We start from the raw sequence: 25,347 nt of genomic DNA, 5'->3' as shown, positions 1-25,347 counted from the left end.
TTAAGTTGCTAAATGGAATTGTTGTTGCTGTGGCCCATAGTTTAGCTTAATCCTTAAACAGTTTCCAGTTTGATTCTTTCTAGGCCCCCTGCTTGTCACTAGGATCACATATTAAGGAAGAGTATATTTTTCTGTTTCTAGCTTCCACTGATTCAGTGAACATATTATACATAAAACCGAATCTTATAGTCTACTTAGGTGAGCTACTTACTTTTCTAAACAGGCCTGGAGCCTATTGGTTTGGCATACTGAAGTCATAGCTGGAAATCAGCATAACACGTTAACATGTTGTGTAGAAAACAGAGACCTTGCAGCGTAAATGGCATTAGAAATGTAAAGCCAAACTGGTAACTGCAATAGGATTTGTAGTTGTGTGGGAAAAAGTTCAGTGTTTTTACAAAATGTAACCTTAAATTTTAAAATAACAATTCTTAAAATCAGAAAACTCCTACGATCGCTAATGACTAAATCCCAGCAATGAACTTGCCGAAGCTTAGGAATTAGGTGTTGCGTGTGTACGTTTTTAGCATGTGAACTAGTCTAGTGACCTCTTGTTAAGTGATAGGATTATTTTTGTCTTCCTACCTTTTGGGACAAAAGAACATGGATGTCAGAAGTTTGGTAATGATAGCAACAATTAAATTTTATGCTGCATTAATTGTCAGGGACAATAAAAGTAACAAAAGTAAACTGCCTATAAATCTCTTTAAGACAGGCGGAGTTGCTTCATGAAGTAGAAGTTAGGAACATTGTGTGCCTGGGTGGTTTACTACTTTGTCGTATTCTAGTCTTGTTTGTACAGCAACAGAGCATAAACTCCTGCCTAGTAATGGGATTGTGTAAATGTCTGTTGTTCAGGAACTGCCCTTTTTAAATACACACTTCCGTACAACATCCTCCCTAAAGAGTTGCTGTAATAAAGCTAGGTCAGAGGCTAGGCTAATGCCTCTGAAGATTTCAGTGACTTATGAGGCAAAGTGCCTCTTTGGCCTTTTCTTCACTGCTTATATGTGAGATATATATTTGTTACCACAGGCTAACACACATGTGTGAGCTAGCCTGGGGTAAAATCACAGTGAAGACAAGGCATTTTGGCCCAGATCCACTGAAGGTATGCTTACACTGCAATTAGACACCCATGTCTGTCCTGGGCCTACTGTCTCGGGCTTGGGCCAAGGGACTGTTTAATTGTTGTGTAGACATTCAGGCTCTGGCTGCAGCTCAAGCTCTGGGACCCTCCCTCCTTGCAGGGAACGTCTGCACCGCAGTTAAATAGTGCCTTAGCCTGAGCCCCTTACCCTGAGTCAGCTGGCCCAGGTCAGCTGCAGGTTTTTAATAGCAGTGTAGACATACCCAAAGGGACTTAGGTGGCAAGTCCCAGTTTTAGGGTCCACTGCGATCCTCAACATTCCTGCTGACTCTGCATTTGCCTAAACGTTCAGGGTAAAAGTTCCCTTGGCGCCCAGGTTTCTCCCTCTGAGCTTTCGCACTGCTGCCAAGATTTAGGCACCCAAATACCTGTCTCCTGCCTCTGCTTGAGTGTTAGAAAGGATTATAGAATCCTAGAACCGTAGGACTCTATGGTGGGGGAGGGATAGCTCAGTGGTTTGAGCATTGGCCTGCTAAACCCAGGGTTGTGAGTTCAATTTAGGGATCTGGAGCAAAAATTTGGGATTGGTCCTGCTTTGAGCAGGGGGTTGGACTAGATGACCTCCTGAGGTCCCTTCCAACCCTGATATTCTGTGACAGAAAGGGACCTGGAGAGGTCATTTAGACAAGTCCTCTGCACTCAAGGCAGGACTAAATATTATCTAGATTTTATCTAACTTGCTCTTAAAAATCTCCAATGATGGGAGATTCCACAACCTTCCTAGGCAATTTATTACAGTGCTCAACTACCCTGATAGTTAAGAAGTTTTTCCTAATGTCCAACCTAAACTGCCCTTGCTGCAATTTAAGCCCATTGCCCCTTGTCCTATCCTGAGAGGTTAAGGAGAACAATTTTTCTCCCTCCTCCTTCTAACAATCTTTTAGGCACTTGAAAACTGTTATCATGTCCCTTCTCAGTCTTTGCTTCTCTTGAGTAAACCCATTTTTTTCAATCTTTCCTCATAGGTCATGTTTTCTAGACCTTCAATAATTTTTGTTGGTCTTCTCTGGACTTTCTCCAATTTGTTCACATCTTTCCTGAAATGTGGCACCCAGAATTGGGCACGATACTCCAGTTGAGGCCTAATCAATGCGGAGTAGAGCGGAAGAATTAACATCATTCTGGGATTTATTAGCAGCAGTGTAACGCTGTTGACTTATATTTAGCTTGTGATCCACTATGACCCCTAGATCCCTTTCTGCAGTATTCCAAGGCAGCCATTTCCCATTTTGTAGGTGTACAACTGATTGCTCCTTCCTACGTGGAGTACTTTGCATTTGTCCTTATTGAATTTTATTCTGTTTACTTCAGACCATGTTTCCAGTTTGTCCAGATCATTTTGAATTTTAATCCTATCCTCCAAAGCACTTGTAACCCCTCCCAGTTGGTATCGTCCACCTTAGACTTGGGGTCTCCCACACCTCTGAGGAGTGTGCTGTAGTATAATCATAAATCTATGAGAGATTCTGATGTTGGCGTCCCTCAGTCTCTCCAGTTGAAGTTGTTCCAGTGGATATAAATATAAAGAGACACAGGAGCAGGGGGACTGGATTCTGTGTCTCCCACCTTCCAGGTGGGCCTGCTAACCACTGGTCTCTAGACTTGTTCTCCCTCTCTGGCCCTAATGACTCCACAATTATTTATACACAGTGGAACCATTTCAACAGTATGTCCACAATAGCGAAAGTGGGACCATATGTAATTATCCACTGGTGCAGCTTAGCCACTGGTGGAAGCTGGAGTGCAGACAGGGTTCGGGTGTCTTTACCACTGTATTCTTGAACCCTATTCTATCGATAGTGGTGAAAGTTAGTAGAGCATCAGCCATGAACCAAAGAAATCCCCCTCCAAGTTGATACCGTGGGTTAAACCATACGGAGGTATATTTTTGAGAATGTAAAAAGAAAAGGAGTACTTGTGGCATCTTAGAGACTAACAACAGAATATCTGGCCTGTTGGTATAGGGCCAAATTCTCCTCACTCAATGGGGTTGGACTGTATAACTGAAGAGAATGTAACCCCTAATTACCAGGTTAATTCAGATTTTCCTTAGTTGTGACACTGAGGGAAGGCTTTGTGGAGAAGTAGAGAATGTGCATTTCAGCTTCCATATCAACATGTCTGGGCTGGTAGCACGGCCCTTAAATCAGGTCCCGTTCATGCCCTGTTCTAGTGTTAATGATATGTATGGGAATGCTGGTAGGAATGTTAACCTGACCTGTATTCTAAAACTTGGTTTCAGGGGTGGTTGTGGAAGGGAAGTGTTTTCCATGGGAGATAATTTATGGGTAGGAAGCTCAACTAGAAACATTCTTAATATTTAATTATTTTGTGGCGGAATCTGTATTTAACACTCAGGTTGTAGGGGAACCAGCTAGTGTATGAATAGCCTTTTGAATGATGATTTTCAGGGAATCCGTATTAAGTTCAATGGCTTCTTTCACATGACCCATATGTTTTGAACCAAAACATTTTATGCCTTGTGGCTTCCATAATATTAAAATAACAGAGGCCTACTTGGAGGCAGCATTTGCTAAAGAGCCGAACCTCTGTTTCTGGCCAGTTTGAGGTCTGATCCAAGCCAAACCTGACTTCAATGGTAACTTCATGCGTGGAACATTTGCCAGTTCAGGCCTTCATTTTGTATCCAGAATGTGAATATTTTGTTTGTTGGTAGGAAAGCACATGGCGCACAGGTTTCTGGATATACCAGTGACTTGTTGATTTATCTGATGAACGAAGACAGCCTAGAAGAGTGGGACCAACTTTCTTATGCCCAGTAAAGCTCTTTTAGCTGTTCACATAAGACAATGGTAAACCAAGGGGCTGGACAATAGACACTGATGGGAGAATCCATAGCAAATATTCCACCAAGTGTCAAGCTGTCTGGTACCCTGAGCATTTGACTGAGAACTAGAAACTACTTAGTTTTAGTCCTGGCTCTGGCACTGGGTTACTTTGTGGCCTTGAGCAAGTCACTTAGCTTTTCTATCTGTTTCCCATCTGTAGAATGTGGCTAGAAAGACCCATCTACCTCTAGAGAAATGTGTGATCTCTCAAATAATAAAGTAGGCTGTGTGGTGATTAATTGGGTTAATATTTGCACAGTAAAGCTCTGTAAGTACAAGAGGGATCTGAGAGAAGCTAAATCCATTGAGGCAATGCGATGTGTAAAGTCATGCTAACAATGAAAGTTAGACCCAAACTAAGACATCTTCGATGGACCAATATTTCCATTTGGCTTTGTCAAAAATCTGTGCCGCTTTAATGAAATAATAGCGGTGGGAACAGGCTGGGGCTGACGCTGAGCCTGGGTTTTGTTGGGATATCCCTGACTTATACCAGTGTAAATGATATCCAAATTGGGGCCTGTGAGTATTTTTTTTCTGTTTTTGTTTTTTTGTTCTTATTATGTAACACTTTGGATTACGCAGAGCCAGTGCCTTTGCATTAACACTTGATAGGTTATCTAGGGCCCTTAAACTAGGGGTTCTCTCACACGCATAGCATTCACCTTAACAGAAAGATCCTCTTGGCTCATCTCCCCTCCCATCTGTGGTCACATCCTCATCTCCCTCCCACGTGCAATTACTTGTCTGTATCTTCCAGTAAACTACTGAATTTTCTGTAAATGAACCTTGGGGCTTTTTTTTGGGTCTGGCTGGGATTTTAGGAATGCCTTGTAGAGGTCTGAGGAAAGTGAGGTCCCAATCATGCAAAGCACTAAGCATGTGCTTAACTTTAAGTGCTTTAAGTTCCAGTGAAGAAAGTGGAGTTACTCACAGTCTTAAAGTCAAGCACATGCTTATGTAGCTTTGTTATGAAATCTGTGTAAGACCCATGGGATTTCTGTTTCAGTGAACGAAATTTCTCTGAAATTGCCATGTGAATAAAGTTACTTTCCTGATAAAGAGAATACTCAATGGAGAATATTTCCTTGGTACAAACACAGGATGTCCCATGGCATTGTGTGCTGGGATTATTGGTTACAGACACTATCCTCTTTCAGTCCAACAGTCTGTTTTGCCACAAAATATAGTTCTCCTTGGAAGTAAAAATGGTGGATTTTGCAAAATGTGGGCTGAGATTTATGTATATTTCCAGCACCTAGGAATTAATCTGTAGCTACATGTGGCTTCCTTTTCTCCTTTAGCCAGTTCTTGGATTCAAGGGTCATAGCCTGCTTGTGGAACTCCCATTGACATCTGTGGGAGTGGTGTGCAAACACTGAAGATGGAATATGGCCTCTCTACTCTACTCTATTTTTCCAGGCAGCAGAATAAGCTTGAACTATCTCAGCACTCCAGTAACATTGCCTACACTCATGTTGCCAGCCTGCAATGCTGCAATTCCCAAGAGGAACCCTGTTCTAATGCAATATCTTTCCATTAGTTCTGCTGTCCTAAATCTACTGCTATTTACAGATTTGGATCCAGAAATGTAGCATTTTTCCTTTACCAGTGGCAGCTGCTTGGGGGCAGATGTATCTGCTATGCAGTCTTTTGGAGGATCAGTGCTAAAATGACCTTGGTTAAGCTAGAAAATCTGAACCAGTCACTGTTTCAGATTGCCTCGTTATACGATGATCTGCATTCTTCACTAAAGGGGATGGGGGCGGGAGGCGGGGTGGGCAGCAAGATAAACTGGAAAAACCAGCTGTTGTGTATCTATTCCCTTTATTTATTGTATTGATAGTGTCCTGTCCTTGTTCAGGCACTGGTTTACTACACAGAGTGGGTTACACACACAAGGTTCATTGCACTGTCCAGGTTTTGGTATCTTACGTCAAGGTGGCTTACCAGGTCCAGACAATAGCATCAGCATATATGACTATCGGCAAATTTCTTAATATGGAAGAAACCAATACTTGGATTTGAATCCCTCACAGTGATAGAAAACCATCACCGCTGATCCTGCACAAACAAGCGTCCCAGCTCATTTCTGTATGTTGGAAGGCCACAATCAAGCCCAACCTTGTGATCCTCAGGCACCCAAAAATCCTATTGAAGCTCGTGATAAAGAAAGCAAGATCAGCCCCAGATTATTATCCCTGGCATTCTAGTAGAGCGCAGAGGCCCTATTGTGCTAGGTACTGTACATACATATAGTAAGAGACTTCAATACTTAGACCAAGTAGACAAGACAGACAAAGGAATAAGTGCTATTGTCCCCATTTTACGTGGGGAATGACAGCACAACGATTAAGTGACTTTCCCAGTGTCTAATAGGAAGTCTGTGGCAGAGCTGGGAAATGAACCCAAATCTCCTAATGCCCCCCGTCCAGGACATTAACCATAGGACCATCTTTCCCTCAGATTTCTGCCCTGCATTAATGCCCACTCATTAATGGGACAAACGAGATATGTTGCCAAGAATGACCCTTCCTTGATCAGTCTTATGCTTTATTAGCACATAAATGCCAGCATGACTCTCTCATTGCTACAACATGTTAAACACCTTGGAAATGTTTCCTTAAACTCTAGGTCAGTCTTATGAAATCCGTCTACTTGAGAATAGGAAATTGGGAGAGTTTCAAGATTTAAACACAAAATATGTAAAGGTAAGGAGAAATATAGATTTCTTTTCTTCCTGCTACTACATACAGACACAAATCAAGGCCCTGACAGTGCTTATCATGGAGGACAATGGGAGATATTTTGCCATTGACTTTAATGGGAGCAAGATTGAAGGCCTAATTCCTGAGTTGGTTAGAGCTGCATGTGACCGTGCAGTTTTGCTTTGCAGGGTTTCAGCTAAACCTTTGCTTTGGTTACAATCGTGCCCTCAGAGTTTTACTCTGAGTTTTGGGTTCAGATGAATCCCAAAATTCAAAGCTAAACTGGGTTGAAACCACTGAGCATCACTTCATCTACTGGCTTAACCCATGCAAAGCTATAAACCAACCCCAGGTTCAACGCACCTGGGCTCAGATACGTGTTCATAAAGAGGACTCCAGCTTTTCACATAGCTTTCTCCCACAGGTCTTGCACAACTCAAGTTTACGTTAGTGGTGGACTCAACCCACAACATACAGAACTACATCCTGAGTTCTGGGTTGTTTGACTATGGGGGTTGGATTTTACAAATACAGGGATTTTGCAAAATTTGGATCCAGATCTTGGTTCTGGTTTCAAGCCCTCCTGGCCCAAATTCTTGTGGTTGTGATCCAGGGATTTTCATTAGCGGGGGGGGCCACTTGCAAAATTTGGATCCAAATCTGGATTTAGACCATCTATAAAGTTCAAGCATATTTGGATTCCATGTTTTTATTCAGCCCACTACACGAAGGATTTATAAAATGTGGCTCTGGGTTCAGATTTGCACATGCTCTCTTGCTAGGAGAGCAAGCAAGTGCTTGGATCTAGGTTTTGGTTTGGGGCCTTTCTCTAATCTATATGCAAAATTAATCTCTCACTTCCATTCAGAATGGATGGCAACAAGACAATGGACTTCCTTTGGAAACTGGGAGGTGAGGGATAATTAGCTCATGGTAGTGAAGCACTTTGCATATGCAAAGCAATACATTAGTACAAAGTCTCTTTGGCTTTGCCTGCATTGTGCATTTGTCCTGATTCTGGCCATTGATGCAGCTGCACCAGTCCAAACCTGAAGTGAAAGGGGTGCAAGCTCTGCTGGTGCAAACAGAGGCTTTCCTAGTCTACACTGGAAGAGGTGCACTGGAGCAAACCCTACATCAATGGCTTGACCGTCGATTGCTGGAATCAAGGCAAATTCCCACTGACAAGGCCTCTGAAGTGCAAAGAGAGCATTATCTTGATGAACCGTCTATCAATGGAATTTGACATAAATGGAGATGGGTGGCTTTCATTGGGACACTCTGATCTCCTCCTCGATGGGAGTTAGACACATGGAGGAGGAACAGATCAGACCCCCATCTCTGACACTGGGAAACCAAAGTCATCTCAGGAAAAGGGCTTCTGGCTCCCCTAATTCATCTTGCCCTCCTCTCTTAACAGAGCATCCTTCGGGTGGTTTTCCATGATCGACGTCTGCAATACACAGAACACCAGCAGCTGGAGGGCTGGAGATGGAGCCGGCCTGGGGACCGCATCCTTGATATAGGTGAGATTATTTCATTATGGTTCCCATAAAGTGTTTGGAGCTGGCTGTGAGCTGCTTGAAGGATTTTTTTTCAGAGTTTGCTTTTTTACAAAAATTGTAATGGTGTGTGCAGAGAGGGGTGAAAGAAACCACAGCTGTATTGGTTTAAACTGGATACCTCGTTGGTTGTCTTGGCTTTTCAAATGAGTCTGGTAACTGTATGAAAACTTGGTTTGTTGTCTTCAATTTAATATTTTTAAAATTTTAGGGGTTTTCTTCTACAGATATCCCACTGTCAGTCGGTATCTTAGATCCCAGGGCCAGCCCAACCCAACTAAACACTGTTGAATTTCTGTGGGATCCGTCCAAAAGAGCATCTGCATTCATTCAGGTAAGGAACGAATGGATTTGCGTGCAGTAAATGGAATGGTACGATGTCTATTAGGGATACTTTTTCAGTCTTTGTGTATCTGAGGCGTGGGAAAGAAATATACTAACGAAAATACCTGTGCGCCATTGATGTGTGTGTGTGTGTGCATTGACGTCCTATTTATAGGCTACTCAGATGTGCCAGTTTAGCTTTTGGGGGTGGGGCTGCATCTTCTATTCTTAACAGAGCACAGGTCTTGTCATAGGTCGAATGATCTGTATGTCTCTCTAAATATCCACTCTCCTCTTAAAGATGGGTTTCGTTTATGGGGGGGCAGAGAAGGCCACAAACTCTAGTTTTGCAAACACCCCAAATGGCTCACAGTGTCTGCAAAATATCAGACCTCGTGGGGCTTTCCTACCCTTAATATCAAGTATTTATCTTTTTTAAATCTGTATGTATGCGATGCAAGGCCAAAGCCTGCTTTCTATATGTTCAGTTTTTCTCCAGGCTGCTTGTCCTGTCACTCTTTTGAACTCTTTATTTTGTTATGAACTCTTTCTATGTTTCCTCCACAAAATAGAGATGGGCCGGAACTAAACTTGAAACCCCCAGTCGCATACACCCCTGAACTACAGGGGCTTGAAAATCAGATTCTTTGAAACTTTGAGCCATCTCTAGTTATAAAGACAGCTTCTGTTTTGCCAGGTACATTGTATCAGCACAGAATTTACGCCAAGGAAACATGGTGGAGAGAAAGGGGTGCCCTTCAGGATACAAATCGACACATTTAAACAGAATGAGAATGGCGAATATACCGAACACTTGCATTCTGCAAGCTGCCAGATCAAAGTGTTCAAGGTATGGGCTAGTTCAGGTTTCCCAAATTCTCTCGGGAGTTCGAGACATGGAGCATGTTGATCTTGCTATGTGTAAGGTTTTAAAAATGTTTGTTAGTATTTCAGGCATTACAATAAAGCAAAAGAATAAAGGTATTAAACAGGTGGCGCTCGTACTCTCATCAATAGTAATTATGGAAAAGGCACAACATCCTAGTATGTCTAGCAACAGAGATCCCAAAGTGCATTCCGTGGACCGGCTTCATGCACTCAGACCGAGGTCAGCCCACAGCTCAGATCTCAGTCCGTTCTGTTATCTGGATTTTTAAACAATCTGCTCTGCTTGGATGGGATAACAGCTTCTTGGGAAGGCACCAACGCACAGAATAGAGCTCTCATATCAGAGTCTCTTCAACCATAAAAGATATTGTCCAGTGAGTCATCAATAGCGGGAAAGAGTTAGCCATAGAGATGGTGTATATGGTCTACCTGTTCCAGACCTGGCACTTGGTAACTTCCGTCACTGCCTGTTAAGATACCAAAGCCAACCTTTGCTCTATTACATTGTATAAATCCAGAGTATTTTCACTGGCTTCAGTGGCGTAGTCTGGAGTTACACCCATAGAGCTGAGAGCAGAATCTGGCGACTTTTTTAGCTTAGTTAGTTCTTAGTTAGCTCATCCCGAGTAGCGGAGGAGAATAACGACTCTCTAGACTATTCTCTGATAAGCACTTGAGAAGGGCCTTAAATGTTGCAAGTAGTTCCCCTCGATTTCACACATGGAGCGGAAGATGGGCAGCCTTGTTCTCGGTCTCCCTTCATGTTTGAAGCTTTTTGGCAAACCTGGAATGAACAGGTACTCTAATCCATTTCGGGACTGGCGAACAGGCTTTCGGTTAGATCTGAATCTAAACTTTCCATAGATTGGTGAGGGGTATGGGGGGCTGGATTTGGTGATCCACTCTGACTTCTCTTTAGTTTTCATAATACCTATAGTTCCTGGAGAAATAACACAGGTGCTCGTTAAAGTGTGTTCCTCGATCAGAGATTCAGGCTCTAAAATAGCATCAAATCCTAGGGGTTGCACTGTGAACGCATACAGATTGTGTAGCGCTCCACGTGTTTAGGAAATGCTACAGGCATGGCAATTTTAACAAAGGATGTTCTAGATACAGTAGAGGTTTTTCTGTGAACTGCTGCTTGGAAAATAGAGGCCTTGCCCTGCCCTTGTTTCATGTGTAGAAAGCCCAATTATGCCAATGAGGCTTTTGTGCACAGATCAGATGAAACCTATGGCCCCCTGTTACCCACCCTGTGAAGTGAGGCATAAGGAAAAGCTTGTGCTCTGTGCTTGTAGCCTAAGGGAGCTGACAGAAAGCAGAAAACTGATAGAGAGAAAATGGAGAAGAAGACTGCCCAAGAGAAGGAGAAATACCAGCCCTCCTACGATACAACCATTCTCACAGAGGTAAGATGCTTTAGTCATGTACAGCTCACTGGTTTAATATGTTGGGCCACACGCTTAAAATGACAAAAGGAATGACTTCTGTACAGGGCTGAATTAGTTTCTGGGGCTCCACTCAGCAAGGTCTCATTGAGACTGAGAGCTTAATGAAACTATATAAAAGGAATTAGACTTTTCAGAAAAAGCTATATTAGATGGAACTAAAGTTTATAAGGAATATTGGACCCTTATGCTTCAGGGCATAAACCAGCCATTAATTGGGTTAAGGAGCGATTGTCTTTCACCTCCCACCACCCGTGAGTTGTCCCCTCCAAATAAGTGTCCCATACACATGGCTTACACTTTCCTCTAAACCATCTGGTTCTGGGTGGAGTCAAAGACAGGATGCTGGAATCCTGATCCAATTGTCAATTTCCTTTCCTTCATGGATGTCCTTTAGAACAAGCCAGTACAGTGAGCTTGGTCTTTGCTAGCTTCACTCTACAACTGGCTCATGTTCAAAGAATGTTTTGCATGTGGTATGGGTCATATGAGAGAGACTTTTTCTTCTTTTTAACATCATGATTACATTGTGCACTGAAGCTTGTGCATAACCCGCATTGGGCTGCAGAAGCACCAGCCAAGGGCACCTTTATAATCTGTTTAGGGGTCAAGTACCACCTTCATTATGGGAATGTTCTACAGGCTGGCATTTTAGTCCTGGAACTGTTGCTGATGGGAAGATCTAGTTTTTTATTTAAACAGTGTCTCACTGGAGCTCCTTAAGATGATTTCATTTTCTTTTTGCTTGTTTTAAATAAGCTCATTCCGTAAGAGAATGGCTTTTGGTTTATCGTTACTTGGAATAATCAGATACTATATAATTTGTCCTATAATCTAGTAGCCTTTGCTAGCAAGACCCTGCTGTGCAAAGAGACATAATCCTACAACATGGGCAGATACAGAGCTCTTGCTGTTAGCACCAGTGCACTTTAACACATTGAATGAGGAAATCCTCTAGCCCTGGTTGCTGAAGAGTTAAATATTTGCTTAAAGCTGTATTTGTGGAGGTGATAAAACTCCAAGAATGCCACAGATTGTCTCCTGCTTTATCACTGCAAACAGGGACGCTGCATAGTATAGTCATGGGCTCTTAACAGGTTGACTACAGGTCCCGATTCTGTTGTTCTGGGTTTACATCACTGTAACCAACTCCATTGGCTTCAGTAAAGTTACTTTGGATTTACACCATGGCAACTGAGTGTGGAATCCGGCCTGTCTTGCAGTGGTTTTTGGTTACCTTATATGTGTCTGCCTTAGGTTTTCCTATAGCCCCTATTTATAAACTTGACTTCCTTTGCTGATACTTTTGAATGGACTAAGCCAAATTCTGCTCTCAGGCCGGTATAAACCTGAGGTATCTCCACTGGTGTGCTTGTGGCTCATCTAATTAGTCACTCTAGTCTGGAGTTACTTGGGATTTATAATTGAGACCAGAATCTGGCAGCTGGGAAACTTCTGCCTTGTGGGCCAAATCCTGCCTTCAATGACGATTGATTTATTGATGTGGCCCGGATGTAAGCAAGAGCAGAGTTCGGCTCAGTGTTCGTTTGGGACAGGCTTTCTGAAAAGGAATATATGGAGAAAGCATAATTAGAACTAACTTGGTATAGCCTCAGTCCTCTTGCAACGCAGAGTACAGATCCCTGGGCCTGCTCCTCCTTTCAGCACGGGTAATTCGCTGATCTCAATGGAGCGACAGTGTCATACGTGGTGTGAGGGAAGAATCAGGCCCCCTATTTCCATTTGGATGAAATCCTGCTTTGCTCAGTGTCCCTATTGGCTTCGTTTTCACAGTGTTCTCCATGGCCAGATTTGCCTTATCAAGTAAACAATACTCCATCACCAAGTTACAACAGTTCTCCAAACAGCTTCAGCCTTGGAGATGGGTATGTAATAAATGCTTTTGCTTCTCAGTTAGCATGTAGTGTGTGTGCGTGCATTGGTTTGATATTGTATAATAGATCAAGAAGCAGCATAGTCCAGCACTTGAGCTGGAGCTCGGTGCTTATTCCAGCTTTAAAGTCCACTCTTCCCACAAGAATTCCAGGAAGAAACTGGCTGCATTTCCCACCTCCTTGCAGTTTAACTGTCTGGTTACACATTCCTGATCTGCTTGCTGTGTTGGGCGGAGGAAAGGAATAATATTTTACACTGAGACACTATGAGATGGTCAGTGGAAGCTTTTCTCTGTCCATCACCGAGGGCAGTGTTAGGTCTTAAGTGTTTATAACAGATATCTAGTGTTCTCATTTTAAATTTGGTATATGAAAACAGGCGTGATGCTATCTCTGCACTGACAGACTAAGGCCTGTGAGGGAGGGGAAAAATTCAGACTGCAAAAATAGACACTAGCATGCCAGCTGATAACTCTTCTAAGCACTCCCCTCTATTCAGAAGTAAATAATTAGCTCTATAGGCAAATCTTTAGCATTTTTTTTAAGGCCCAGTCCACACTGGAGGATAAAACCTGTTTGTTTGAAACATGGTTTAAACCAGTTTGGGCGAACACTGTTCAAATACAATTTGCCCTGTTTAAAATATTAACACTGGGGTCAAATCGTGGGGTCCTTCTTTACTCCGTTTTTGCATAGGCAAATTCCTGTGACCATCCCTGGGAGTTTGATGGAATAAGGACCTTAGGGCTTGGCCCAGGGATGGTAAAATGTTTGTGCCCAGCCTGCATTAGCATGAATGGTTTGAGGGTCGAGACTTGCCCAGCTGAAAAGTTTGAACTCCGTAAGAACTCCATGTGGTAAGGACAGGTTTCCTCCCAGTATGTGGGAGACCTGAAAGTGCACTCAAAGTTGCTGTGATGTGCTTTGGTTCAGTACAGAGCTTAAGGGGCCTGATCACGCCCTCAGTTGCACCTCTGCAAACTCCAGTGAAGCCAGTGGGAGTACATGTGTGCAGCTGATGACATGTTCAGGGTCAAGGTTAGCTTCATTCTATAAATGTGACATTTCAGAGTAAACATGACGGCTTTCTGCAACCTGCTGAAGATTAATTCCAGGGAAGTAGGATTATTAAATCTGATGGACCCTCTTCCCTTCACTTTCCCACATCCCTTTTCCTTGGCACACATTCCTCTCAAGGAGTTAATACACTATCTTGGGGAGAGGGATTGGAAGGCAATAACTTTTCTCCAGCACGGCCCATGTGCTCTCAATCCAGATGGATTTGAAAAGCAACAACAAAGGGCCAGTGTCAATGTGAGTTTAGTTGCAGAATTTTGCCCAAACGGATTTAAAAAATAACTGATCCAATCAGAGGAAAAAAACGTCAACCTGACATAAAATCCTTGACAGTCAAGACAAGGGGGTGGGGAAAGGTAACCAACAATTTTCAATGTCAATTTTAAAATAATGTGTTTTTTTCTCTCCCTGCTTTATACAATTTTTTTTAGCAACAGTTCTCCAACCCACCAAGCGGAGCTCCTGCCTTCCAGCAATGATGTAAGTATTTGAGGTCATGTTAATGTGGTGCTTTTCTTTTTTTAGGACACTGCTGAACAGTTCATTTCAAGACCCTCTTATTCTTTTTGCAATGTAGCACCTCCTTCCCTCTGCTTCTATTCAAGATGTCCAGCAGTGGCTTCATCGTAATAGGTTTTCTCCATTCTGTAGACTCTTCTCAAGTTTCTCGGGTGAGTTTAAGTGATCCGTGTGTTTGTTTTGTTTCCTGTTACCCGTGTGGACCATGCTTTGGAGGTTGGTAGTGTTTGTCAAAGAAAACGGTGAGCTGGGGTTTGGAGGAACCTCTAATAAAAAAAATTGGTCAGGGTTTCCAAAACTGGATGCCTAAAGTTAGGTTCTTAAGTCCCTATACAGGCACCTAAATAATCGTAATAGGAGCTGTTTAAATACTCAGCACTTGTGTGAACTGGGCCACTCTTTTAGGTGCCCAAATATGGGCTTTGAAGTCTAATTTTGGCCAACTTGGTTTTGAAAATCTTGGTCACTGAAATTCTTCTCTCTCATTGGTGCATGAAATGTGTGTGGGTTGTTCCAATTTAAGCTAAGTTTCATCATGCATACAGGAAGGAACTGACTGCGAATATCTGAAAGGTACTTACTAGGAGGTCACACACTTTGTAGCTTTGGGAAGGCTGAGCTCGTTGGACACATCAGGGGCTCCTTGCATCCCTCTGTCTCCCCGCCCACAAGCTCCCTGTGTGGCAGCCTCCCAACTCCCTCTGTTTCAGGGACTCTCTCTGCAACTTCTCTCCCCATCTCCTTTCCTCCCCACCCTGGCAGAGGTTCTGTGTGCCTCCCATTCCCCCCCCGCCCCAACCCCCATGCTAGCCGCTCTGTGTGCACCTCTCTTCCAACCTTCTCTCCCATATTAGGGGCTCTGTGCCTCCCATGCAATCCTCCATTCTCCCCTCACATGCCAGTGGCTGTGTGTATGCCCCGATTCTCCTCTTCCCCACCATTGCTAATCTGGGAGATAAATGCATTCCCTTTGTCAAGGTGTCAATGAGTCAGACTCTATTAGGAGGCTGAGGAAAGATTGGGAATTGTTATGCTAGATGTTATTAATGGGTGCAATCAACCCCATGCTCAACTAGAGACAATGTGGAAGTAGTTGAAGTTGTGGCTGTGGTAATCAGAAGGCAGGGGCTCCATGTATCCCCTCAAATCAACAGGGGAAATCCAATATCCATTGTTCTCTAGTACTTCCTCCAGAGAGACAAGGTGGGTGAGGTGTAATCTCTCTTATTGGACCAACTTTGGTTGGTGAGAGAGACAAGCTTGAAAGCTCGTCTCTCTCACCAACTGAAATTGGTCCAGTAAGAGAGATTACACCTCACCCACCTTGTCTCTCTAATATCCTGGGACTGTCGCAGCCCCAACAGTGCTGCATAGTGTGTTCTCTGAAGCATAGAAATTGGTCAGATGAGGCATTCAAAAGTTGTTTTACAGACAGACAAACAGCAATGTTGTCAAGTTGAGTTTAAGGCCTCCACAATCTTGGTCAACAAGAATACATTTTTAAATGTCCCTGTGCAGCAGGAAAGTTAGGTCTTCTACTCATGACCAGCCCTCGCCATCTAGGGCAGCAAGGGTTGCATGGTCAAATTCTGTTTCATGTTACTCCATTAAAACCGCATTGATTTGTGTAGTTGAGAGCAGATTTTGGTCCACAGACCAGGAACTCACTCTAACTTATGCATGTGGCAGTTGAAAGCACTTCCTCTGGACCACTGCTCAGTATTGGCCATTCTGTGGACTTGAAGAAAATCTGTTGTGAAGGGATCAATTGCAGTGTACAACCTGGGAATGTTAACTGTTCATCCAGCATCTCTTAACAGGTCCAGCTGTACATGTTTCTGATTATTTGTAAGCGTTTTTGATTTGTTTAACCTCTAAAAATAACCTCGAAATGTCTAGGTGCTGACTTACTGAAGATGTCCAAAGAAGATTTTGTTCAGATCTGTGGGCCTGCTGATGGAATTCGGCTCTTTAATGCAATCAAAGGAAGGTTTGTACCTATCTCTTCCAGATACTACTGTTGCAGCATCCATTGGTGCTTCCAGTGTTAATTCAGTGTCTCTGATTAGAGCGCCTCTGTAAAGACCTACTTCGAGGACTCCTTAGAGTCTGGTTGGCTCAGGGGGGTTGGCAGTGGGCTGTTTACCCTAAGGTATGAGTTTGAATACTGCCTAGGTCAGAGATGAGTGAAAAGTCATTAGCATAATGTGGTTCTTCAGTGGTCTGTCTGGAATCAGTTAGTGGTCTCAGTGTGCTCCCCAGTAGAGACATGTTCACATCCCATCTGGTACCTGTGTTGCCTGTCTCAGCAGAAACCAAGGGTTGAATGGACTAAAAAGACTGAGCCCACAAATGCCTCCTAACCCTCATCAAGAGGCAGCGGCTACACTCACTAACCAGCTGGTCTGGGTTCAAGTCAGTAAGCGAGGGCTTTAGCCTTCTATGTACCGAGGGCCTCCTGTGCAGTGCTGAGCACCCTCAATCTTATTTGCTTCATAGGGGTCAAGGATGCTCAGCACCATTTCCAGCATCTCCCAGGGTTAGGAAGCTTCTGTTACCAAATCTCCTGGTGCATCTCATCTCCTGCAATGCTAGTGTCAAGATTCCTCTTAACTGCTTATTTATGTACTATCCAAATGAGTCGACAACAGCTATTCCAGTGTGTTGTGGACCAGTTCACACCAACAACACAGTCTAATAACAAAGAATTTATCACTTTTGTTTTTAAACCCATAGAAATGTAAGGCCTAAAATGACAATTTATGTCTGTCAAGAACCAGAGCAGAACAGGTCTCATCTGCACCAAAAACGAGAGAATGGAGATGGTAATCTGTGTGGTAAGTTTCCTGACCTCTGCTCCCGTAAGTGCTAGTCTGATGAGCTGCTTTGGGCTCTGAGCTCCACATCTGACCAGTAATTCCACTGGGTTGGCTTCAGCTGCACAAGGGCATGGAGCACAGACAGCATCCTGCCCACCACAGAGATGCAACTTGTGCTGACTTGAGGGTTATTCAGGAAAGGCAGGTGATGTTTGCACTGCCACCCTCCCTTAAGGAAGTCACCAACACAGGGCAGCTTTAATTTCTGCCAGTGGCTCACCAGTAGCCCCTCCAGTGGAATGCCACTGAGGAGACCAATTGCATCAGTGCATCCTCTCCCAGTCGTCCTGGCCATGCCCTTTCTCCAGCCGGCCCTGCCTGCTTCAGAGGTTCTGCTTGGCCCCCTTCAAGCCCTTTGATGGAAGGGAGATTATGGCTCCTTTACCCTTTTTAAAAATCAACGTTGTCAAACATTACCACCCATTGGTATCTGGCCTACTGCAGTTATCACCTCACGTGTAAAATAGGAAGTAACCGATAACACCATATAGGAGATGTTGACTTTTTAATGGTGACCATTGTACTTTAGTCAACTGTTTCAGTTAACAGAATTTGAACAACAGATGGAAGACTCTGCGCTTTTGAGATGGAACATGTAGATATGCAAGAGAGTAGTGGGGCCCAGAGGATAGGCCACAGGATTGGGCATCAGGAGATCCAGGTTCTGTTCTGGGTTCTGCTTCGAGATCTATGCATACAAAGAACTATACACGTGTTAGGCTTTTTTCTTCTTAATATAGAAACTCATTCACCTTCCTATAGCTCAAACTAATTCTCTTTCAGATGTATCCAAAGTACCAAAATGGGGTCAGCAGAATCACAAGATTCTCTAAGAAAATCAACGAGCACTCCTCTAAAGGGTGTTTCATTTAGTGTCTTGCAATATGTGGTTTTATTGGCAGTTCCTGAGTCTTTCTGTGGGCACACCTGGGCCAAAACTTATCTAGATTGTCCTTGCCTTCTGACATGCAGAGAGATAAATATTAGCCATTTTGGGGCAGATCCTTAGCTGGTATAAATTTGGTTCTACTTCAAAGGCACTATGCTGACTTACACCAGCTCCAGATCTAGCCCTTGATCTTTATATCCAATTCATTCATTGAAGCCAAGCTTTTTGGTTGTATGTATAAAGGCTTGTTTCCCTTAATTATTGCAGTATATCATGCAGTCTTCTTGGAAGAGCTGACAACCCTGGAATTAATTGAGAAGATTGCAAACTTGTATAGCATTTCCCCACAGCAGATAAATCGGATCTATCGGCAAGGACCTACAGGGATCCATGTATTAGTGAGCAATGAGGTAAGGGGCTAAAGCAAACACAACTGGTACGAAGTATCGGAGTTCAAGACAGCTTTCTGACTTTCTTTTTTTTATAGTTAGGCCGACCTTTAAAACTATGCAAGAGTCTCCAAGGGAACTAGTCAAGATTATTAAGCCCGAAAAATTTGTTTGACTTTCACACTTGTCCCAGATATTTTTGAGTCTTTAAATCAAAGAAATCAGCTATATGACTCTCTTTTTGTTCTCCTTAAGAGAAGTTCTTTTTAAGTGATTTTTGCAGTAGCATGAAATATATTTAAATTCCAATGAATTAGTGAATTTCAAAAGTGGTCACTTTTTGGGTACCGGATCTGAAAATCAGACCGTTTAAGGTTGAGCACCCGGAAATCACTTGCCAGTCACTCTTATGTGTTAGCCAGTGGTTGCAGACATTGAGCCAAATCATTGCTTGCTAGGTGTATGTAACAATGTCCCTGAATTCTTGGCAGTTGCCTGCTTACGCAAACGCTTCATTTGGTCTGTTCCATTTTGCATGTTAATAGTGAATTGCCCCAATCTTTTCTCTTTTGTTCTTTCTCTAAACGACTTGCTCTTTTCATGCACCAGAATCACTTAAGGAGCTTCATTTAGATGGACTGGCACTACACCTGAAAGGAACGTTGTTAAAGCAAACGAAGCAGAGAGCGGGACTCAAATGGGGCCTAAATTTAAGCCTGTAATGCTTACTCTGAAAGTCTCCTTGCCATTTCACCCCGATTAAATCAGAAACCTTCAGCGTTTAACAAGCATGAAGTGCTTTGAGGCAACCTGTGAGGAGGGGGGTGGGGGGGAATTGCCTCAACTACCCCTGGTGTGAGGGGCCTTAATTAAATACTTAAGTTACTTATTAACAATATCTATTACTTTATTTTTGGTCTTTTGTGTTCTAGTGGCAGAGAGGCACAAGTGATGCGAAGGAGAGGCACTGAGTTAATGTACTTCATGCATCGTTAGGTGCGCGTGTGCACACACAGTGCAGTGGAGTCTAATTTGGTTGGAGGGAGGGGGAAGAGAGAGAGGAGGGGAGTTAACTTAGCCTGAGGGGAACTAGAGGTGGAAAGGGAGTTTAGCATGAGAACTTAAAGAGAATGGAAGTGGAATTGCTCTGCTTGCCCTGGGGGTCAAGTTTAAACAGGTAGGGGCCAGATTTTCAAGTGCTCTGCACACAATGGGAGCTAAACTCTCAAAAGAGCTCAAGAAGTTAGGCACTTGACTGCCTTCCAAGCTCTGGGCCTCAGCTCCCATTGGAACACTTTCAGTGAGTTTTCCAGAGGAGCTCATCACTCTGTGCCCAACCTGATCAATTATTTGGGGATTTAAATGGTAGCTGGACTTTTCTTTAAAATCTGATCACTTCTCATGAGTAACTAGCTCTGCTTAGGTTAGCTACTAACCCTACCTGCAGTGATCTCACTCTTCTCTTTGAAAAAAGAAAAGGAGTACTTGTGGCACCTTAGAGACTAAAAAATTTATTTGAGCATAAGCTTTCGTGAGCTACAGCTCACTTCATCAGATGCATTCAGTGGAAAATACAGTGGGGAGATTTATATACATAGAGAACACAAAACAATGGGTGTTACCATACACACTGTAACAAGAGTGATCACTTAAGGTGAGCTATTACCAGCAGGAGACGGGGGGGAGGGGTCGGTCAGACGGACGGACGAATGGATGACGACGACACCTTTTGTAGAGATAATCGAGGTGGGCCTTTTCCAGCAGTTGACAAGAACGTCTGAGGAACGGTGAGGGGGAATAAACATGGGGAAATAGTTTTACTTTGTGTAATGACACATCCACTCTTAGTCTCTATTCAATCCTAAGTTAATTGTATCCAGTTTGCAAATTAATTCCAATTCAGCAGTCTCTGGCTGGAGTCTGTTTTTGAAGTGTTTTTGTTGAAGAATTGCAACTTTTAGGTCTGTAATCGAGTGACCAAAGAGATTGAAGTGTTCTCCAACTGGTTTTTGAATGTTACAATTCTTGATGTCTGATTTGTGTCCATTTATCCTTTTACGTAGAGACTGTCCAAGTTTGACCAATGTACATGGCAGAGGGGCATTGCTGGCACATGATGGCATATATCACACTTCAATCTCTAACTTAGAATAAAGACTGGGAGTGGAATGGTCATTACACAAAGTAAAACTATTTCCCCATGTTTATTTCCCCCATCCCCCACTGTTCCTCAGACGTTCTAGTCAACTGCTGGAAATGGCCCACCTTGATTATCTCTACAAAAGGTTTCTCCCCTCCCCGCTCTCCTGCTGGGAATAGCTCACCTTAAGTGATCACTCTTGTTACAGTGTGTATGGTAACACCCATTGTTTCGTGTTCTCTGTGTATATAAATCTCCCCACTGTATTTTCCACTGAATGCATCCGATGAAGTGAGCTGTAGCTCACGAAAGCTTATGCTCAAATAAATTTGTTAGTCTCTAAGGTGCCACAAGTACTCCTTTTCTTTTTGCAAATACAGACTAACACGGCTGCTACTCTGAAACCTGTCCTTAACTGAGCTGTGTCCTTTCATTGAACAAATATTTCACAAGTAAATCCATTGGTAGACTTCAAAAGGGACCATATCTCAGCAATTGTAAATCAGCATAGTTCTGCTGAAGTCAATGGAACTACGCCAGCTTATACCAGCTGAGGATATGATCCATGACTTTTACCTTCCTGACAGTAAGATCTATAGCCCTTGTCAGGCCGTGTTGACTTCAAGGGGTATTTTGCCACTGACTTTGGTGGTGCAAGATCAGGCCTTTTTGGAGAGGGGGAATAGTCAGTCTCCCCAAGGAAGTTCTAGAAGCCCTGGTGCTTGGGACGCTTAAAAATAAACTGGTGAAAATACTAGTAAATGTATAATAAACCTGCATTGCAATCCCAATCCCAGCTGGTGTAAATTGGCCTAATTCTGTTGAAATCAATGGAGGTAAGCCAGTTTAAGGGCCAGACCCTCGCCCGATCTAGAGTCGGGGACGACTGGGTGACTTGATGTAGCAGGAAAAAATGAATTTGTGTGGTAATCTTTGGACTTGATCCTGCAAAGTGCTGAACCCTATAGATCTGATCCAGCAAAACACTTAAGTTAGTCCCATTGGCTTTAATGGACTACCCGTATATTCAATTGCTTTTCTGTATTGTGGCAAAATGGTTAGTACTTTGTAAGATCAGATGCTCAGTTGATTGACCTTCCCTTTAAAAGTTATATTGAGCATTGAATTAAAACTTGTTGTGCTCAAAATGTTAAGACATCAACTGTTATGAAGAATTTTATGTTCTTGTTTTTTTCCCCTGCCATTCAGATGGTGCAAAACTTCCAGGATGAGTCTTGTTTTGTTATCAGCACATTAAAAGGTATGCTATTCTGATGCTACTTACTGTTTAAGACTATTGCTTTCAACTACCTAAGAACTTCAGGGAAAGAATGGGGGGAAGAAATTGAGACATGGAAAGGTGGGATATGGCAGATATAAATAACCAAAAGTTCTATAAATGAAACATTGGTTTCCTTTGTTGGCCATGTAAATTTAAGTAATATGTAGCAAATAACACTGCAGAAGTCTAATGCATTTATTGACTAAAATATCTCTCATCCACACTTAAATCCATATTTTGATAAGCCTAGACATAACTGAGGTGTAAAGTAATTCTTCTTAATGAAGGTTTTTATTTTATGAAGAACCACTGTATAATCTGAGATAAGAATCTGAGAGTGAGTATACAGGTAAATGAATCCTCAGACTAGCTTCTTCATGAAGCATTTGAAGTCCTGAGTCCCTTCTAAGCTATCTGGAAAGGGCTGACTTTTTCTGATTTGCATCTCCAGCATCAAGCAGAACTTGAGTGGTAGCTGAATGCATAAAAATAAATACGAGGGCCAAATTCTGCTCTCCATTACACCAGTGTAAATCTGAAACTAAATTCTGTTCTGTTACACTGAATTTAGATGGATTATAAAGCCACTGAATTCAAAGGCCCAAACCTCAATTGGTGTAAATCATCTTAGCTCCATGGAAGCCAATTTTCTGTAGATGAGGATCTGGCCCATATTCTCTATTTATACTGGTGCCGATTTGGCATAAGGCCATTGACATCACTAGTGTAAATCTCCTATTAGAATCATTTTAAAAAATGCTTTTGTTTGAATGTTCAGTATTAATCCTTATTAATCAGTTGTGGTAGCAGAGTGTAAGCTGTGTTAGAGGAAAGACTGGAATGTTACATTTCTTCACCTATTTTATATAAAATAAATTGCAATAATCTTTGCACTGAAAAGCATTTCGCTATTACAGCTGAAAGCAACGATGGCTACCACATCATTTTAAAATGACCACTCGGACTGTAACAACCTAAAACTTCAATGCCTCACCAAGATTGCTACGACCCAGACTGGAAACATGAAGATCCATTTGGATAAAGCGCTCCCATGAACTGAAAAATACCAACGGTCTTAAGGAAAAACAAACTTCATAGACAAGTGGTTTTCTGAGAATGGAAATAAGAATATCTTCAGCGAGTCTGTGTATTTGTCTACCCCTTCCCTCCTATTTAGGCTTTTAAGTTGTTGAGGGTCCTGCTTATTGCTCAGATACATCTGCCTTTTTTTAAAGGGAAATGCAAAACTAAAAGCAATTCTCATGGCTGGAACTGGTTTATCTACAGTGCCTTCTGAGTACGCTTGCATTCAGCACCAGTTTCATCTCAGATACAAGCTCTTATCCTCTTTCTAGGCAGGGGACTATGGGTGGGATCCATGAACGGGCGTAGGTGTACCAACATTGAGTATCATAGTGCCTAGAAAATCCCTGGAACAACATCATGAGTCACAAAGCCAATTTAGGCACCTTGGTGCCCTGTACAACAAATGGGGAGAGAGAGGCGCCTTTGACTGCGATCCACAAAGTCAGCACGCTGCATGGAGGCACCTATCTTGGCTAGTGATTCACAAACTGGAGGAACACAGGTGCTTGGCTACCCGTGTGAGACCCAAAACATAACAGCTGGAGGGAAGGGGAGGAAGACCTCCCTTATGTTTAGCCTGGTGGATATAGGGTACTCCCACAGGATGTGGGAGATCCCCAGTGCAAGTGCCCCCCCTTCCCATCCTGAGGGGTAGAAACTTGGAAGATCCCTGTTCAGATTCTCTCAGGTGAGGTCCCTAGCCACCAGGCTATGGAAAACTCTGAGGTGGGGTTCCCTCAGTTTCTCCTGTTGAAGTTGTTCCATTGTTTGATTAAAGTGGAATCTTTAGATGCCTAAGTCCGTTTGTTTTCTGGCCCAATTAATATTTAAGTATCTGCGTGCATCCTAGCCTGTGTTCCTATAATCAGTCGGTTATGGCTGTTTGTGATTCACACTGCATTGTTCCATCTTTCCTCTTAAAACAAACAACACTTTTCTCTCCTTCTCAGTGCTCCTGGTGAGCATTTTGTCCTGCTGCCTTCCCATTCAATTTGACAACACAGCAGACACTGGGCTAATTTCCTCCTAGCCCATTTTTTGGTACCCTGCTAAGCTTTTTCTAGACCTCTTCTCCATCTGTCCTCTCTCTTTTTTCACTCAGCTGTAAGACCTGCTTTCAAAAAATATATATATATATTTTTTTGTAGCTACATCTGTTCCACTGTTGCTACTAGAAGTGAATGTGTATTGTTCCATTTTAGCCTGCTGCCAGAAGAACTCCACATGGATGGAAATGTACACGCAAACAATCCAATGACATTTTGGAGGATGCAAATGAGGACAAATCAACTTGAGGCGAACAGTTCACACACCATGTTATATTTTTTAGCTTAGAATAGCTTCAGTCAAGTGCATTGGTTTTTGATAAAGTGCTTTTGAAGTGGTAGACTGACTTTAAATCTCTTGACAACTCAACTCTGGATTTATTCCATTCAACAAAAGCTTGTGGTAACTGATACTTGCTGTAAATGTTAGGTTTTAGTTGTGGTAGCTTCTATTTTCTACATAAGCTATCTGCTGTAGCAAATGTAATCTGTTTATTTGAATCTAAGATCAGGTAAGGGGGCATTCAGAGTACTTGCTCCTCTCATACATCTGCTGTGTCATTCTTGCTTCCTGTTTGCATGCCCGTATCTACTGTTCTCCTTTTCATCCTTATGGGCCTGATCTGGCTCCCATTAAGCTAGTGGGAAGACTCCCATTGATTTCAGTTGAAGCTGGATCAGGCCCTGGTTGCATTTCACTCTTTGGTGGATAATTAGGAGAGCTGATTGAAAATGAAAATTTCTGTCCTGTGGGCAATTGAAACTGCCCTGACTTGGTCTGAACAGTTGAAATCCAAATGTTTCACAGAATGAAAAGTTTTGAAAAACCTCAGTTTTGGAAATATTGAAACAAAAAGTTTCAAATTGGAAGTGTCAAAACATTGTCAAAATGAGTTGTAGTTCAGGGGCCTCCTGCTCCCCTTCTCCCCTGGGGGCTGGACTACAGTTCCCATGATGCATTGTGTAGTAGCTTAGCCAGCGGGGGTGGGGTGCAAGGTGTGCATGGCAGCATAGTGCATTATGGAAGATGTAATGTGGCCTTGAGTCCAGCCCACAATGGAAAATGGGGACACGGGGCACTCTGGCAGATCGATTAATTTCTAATGGACGCAACAATTTTGATTTTTTTTTCAAATAAATAAAATAAAATATATAGATATATATGGGGGGGGAGGAATCAAAATTTTCCAATGGAAAGGTGTGTTTTTTAACAGAA

General features: G+C 42.8%; 1 protein-coding gene across 2 annotated transcripts in view; it reads left to right on the top strand.

Annotated features, from left to right (window-relative positions):
• TFCP2L1 (transcription factor CP2 like 1) overlaps nt 1-23,883 on the top strand; it is a 40,230-nt gene extending 16,347 nt beyond the window's left edge. Inside the window, exons 3-15 of one of the 2 annotated variants that reach the window (XM_084643155.1) lie at nt 6,634-6,710; nt 8,128-8,233; nt 8,497-8,603; nt 9,291-9,443; nt 10,780-10,890; nt 12,724-12,815; nt 14,333-14,381; nt 14,479-14,572; nt 16,320-16,410; nt 17,157-17,257; nt 18,456-18,598; nt 21,927-21,978; nt 22,917-23,883. In XM_084643155.1, coding sequence (XP_084499281.1) covers nt 6,634-6,710; nt 8,128-8,233; nt 8,497-8,603; nt 9,291-9,443; nt 10,780-10,890; nt 12,724-12,815; nt 14,333-14,381; nt 14,479-14,572; nt 16,320-16,410; nt 17,157-17,257; nt 18,456-18,598; nt 21,927-21,978; nt 22,917-22,954 — 1,214 coding nt within the window. In that variant the 3' untranslated portion in view covers nt 22,955-23,883. The remainder of the gene's footprint in view (nt 1-6,633; nt 6,711-8,127; nt 8,234-8,496; nt 8,604-9,290; nt 9,444-10,779; nt 10,891-12,723; nt 12,816-14,332; nt 14,382-14,478; nt 14,573-16,319; nt 16,411-17,156; nt 17,258-18,455; nt 18,599-21,926; nt 21,979-22,916) is intronic. The other variant, XM_084643156.1, reaches the window with a different exon arrangement.
• The last annotated feature ends 1,464 nt before the right edge of the window (nt 23,884-25,347 follow it).

Source organism: Lepidochelys olivacea (genome assembly GCF_965140295.1).
Source record: "Lepidochelys olivacea isolate rLepOli2 genome assembly, chromosome: 11".
NCBI lineage: Eukaryota > Metazoa > Chordata > Testudines > Cheloniidae > Lepidochelys > Lepidochelys olivacea.
The sequence above is the reverse complement of the archived record's forward strand: the minus strand, read 5'-3'. Positions and strand labels throughout refer to the sequence as shown.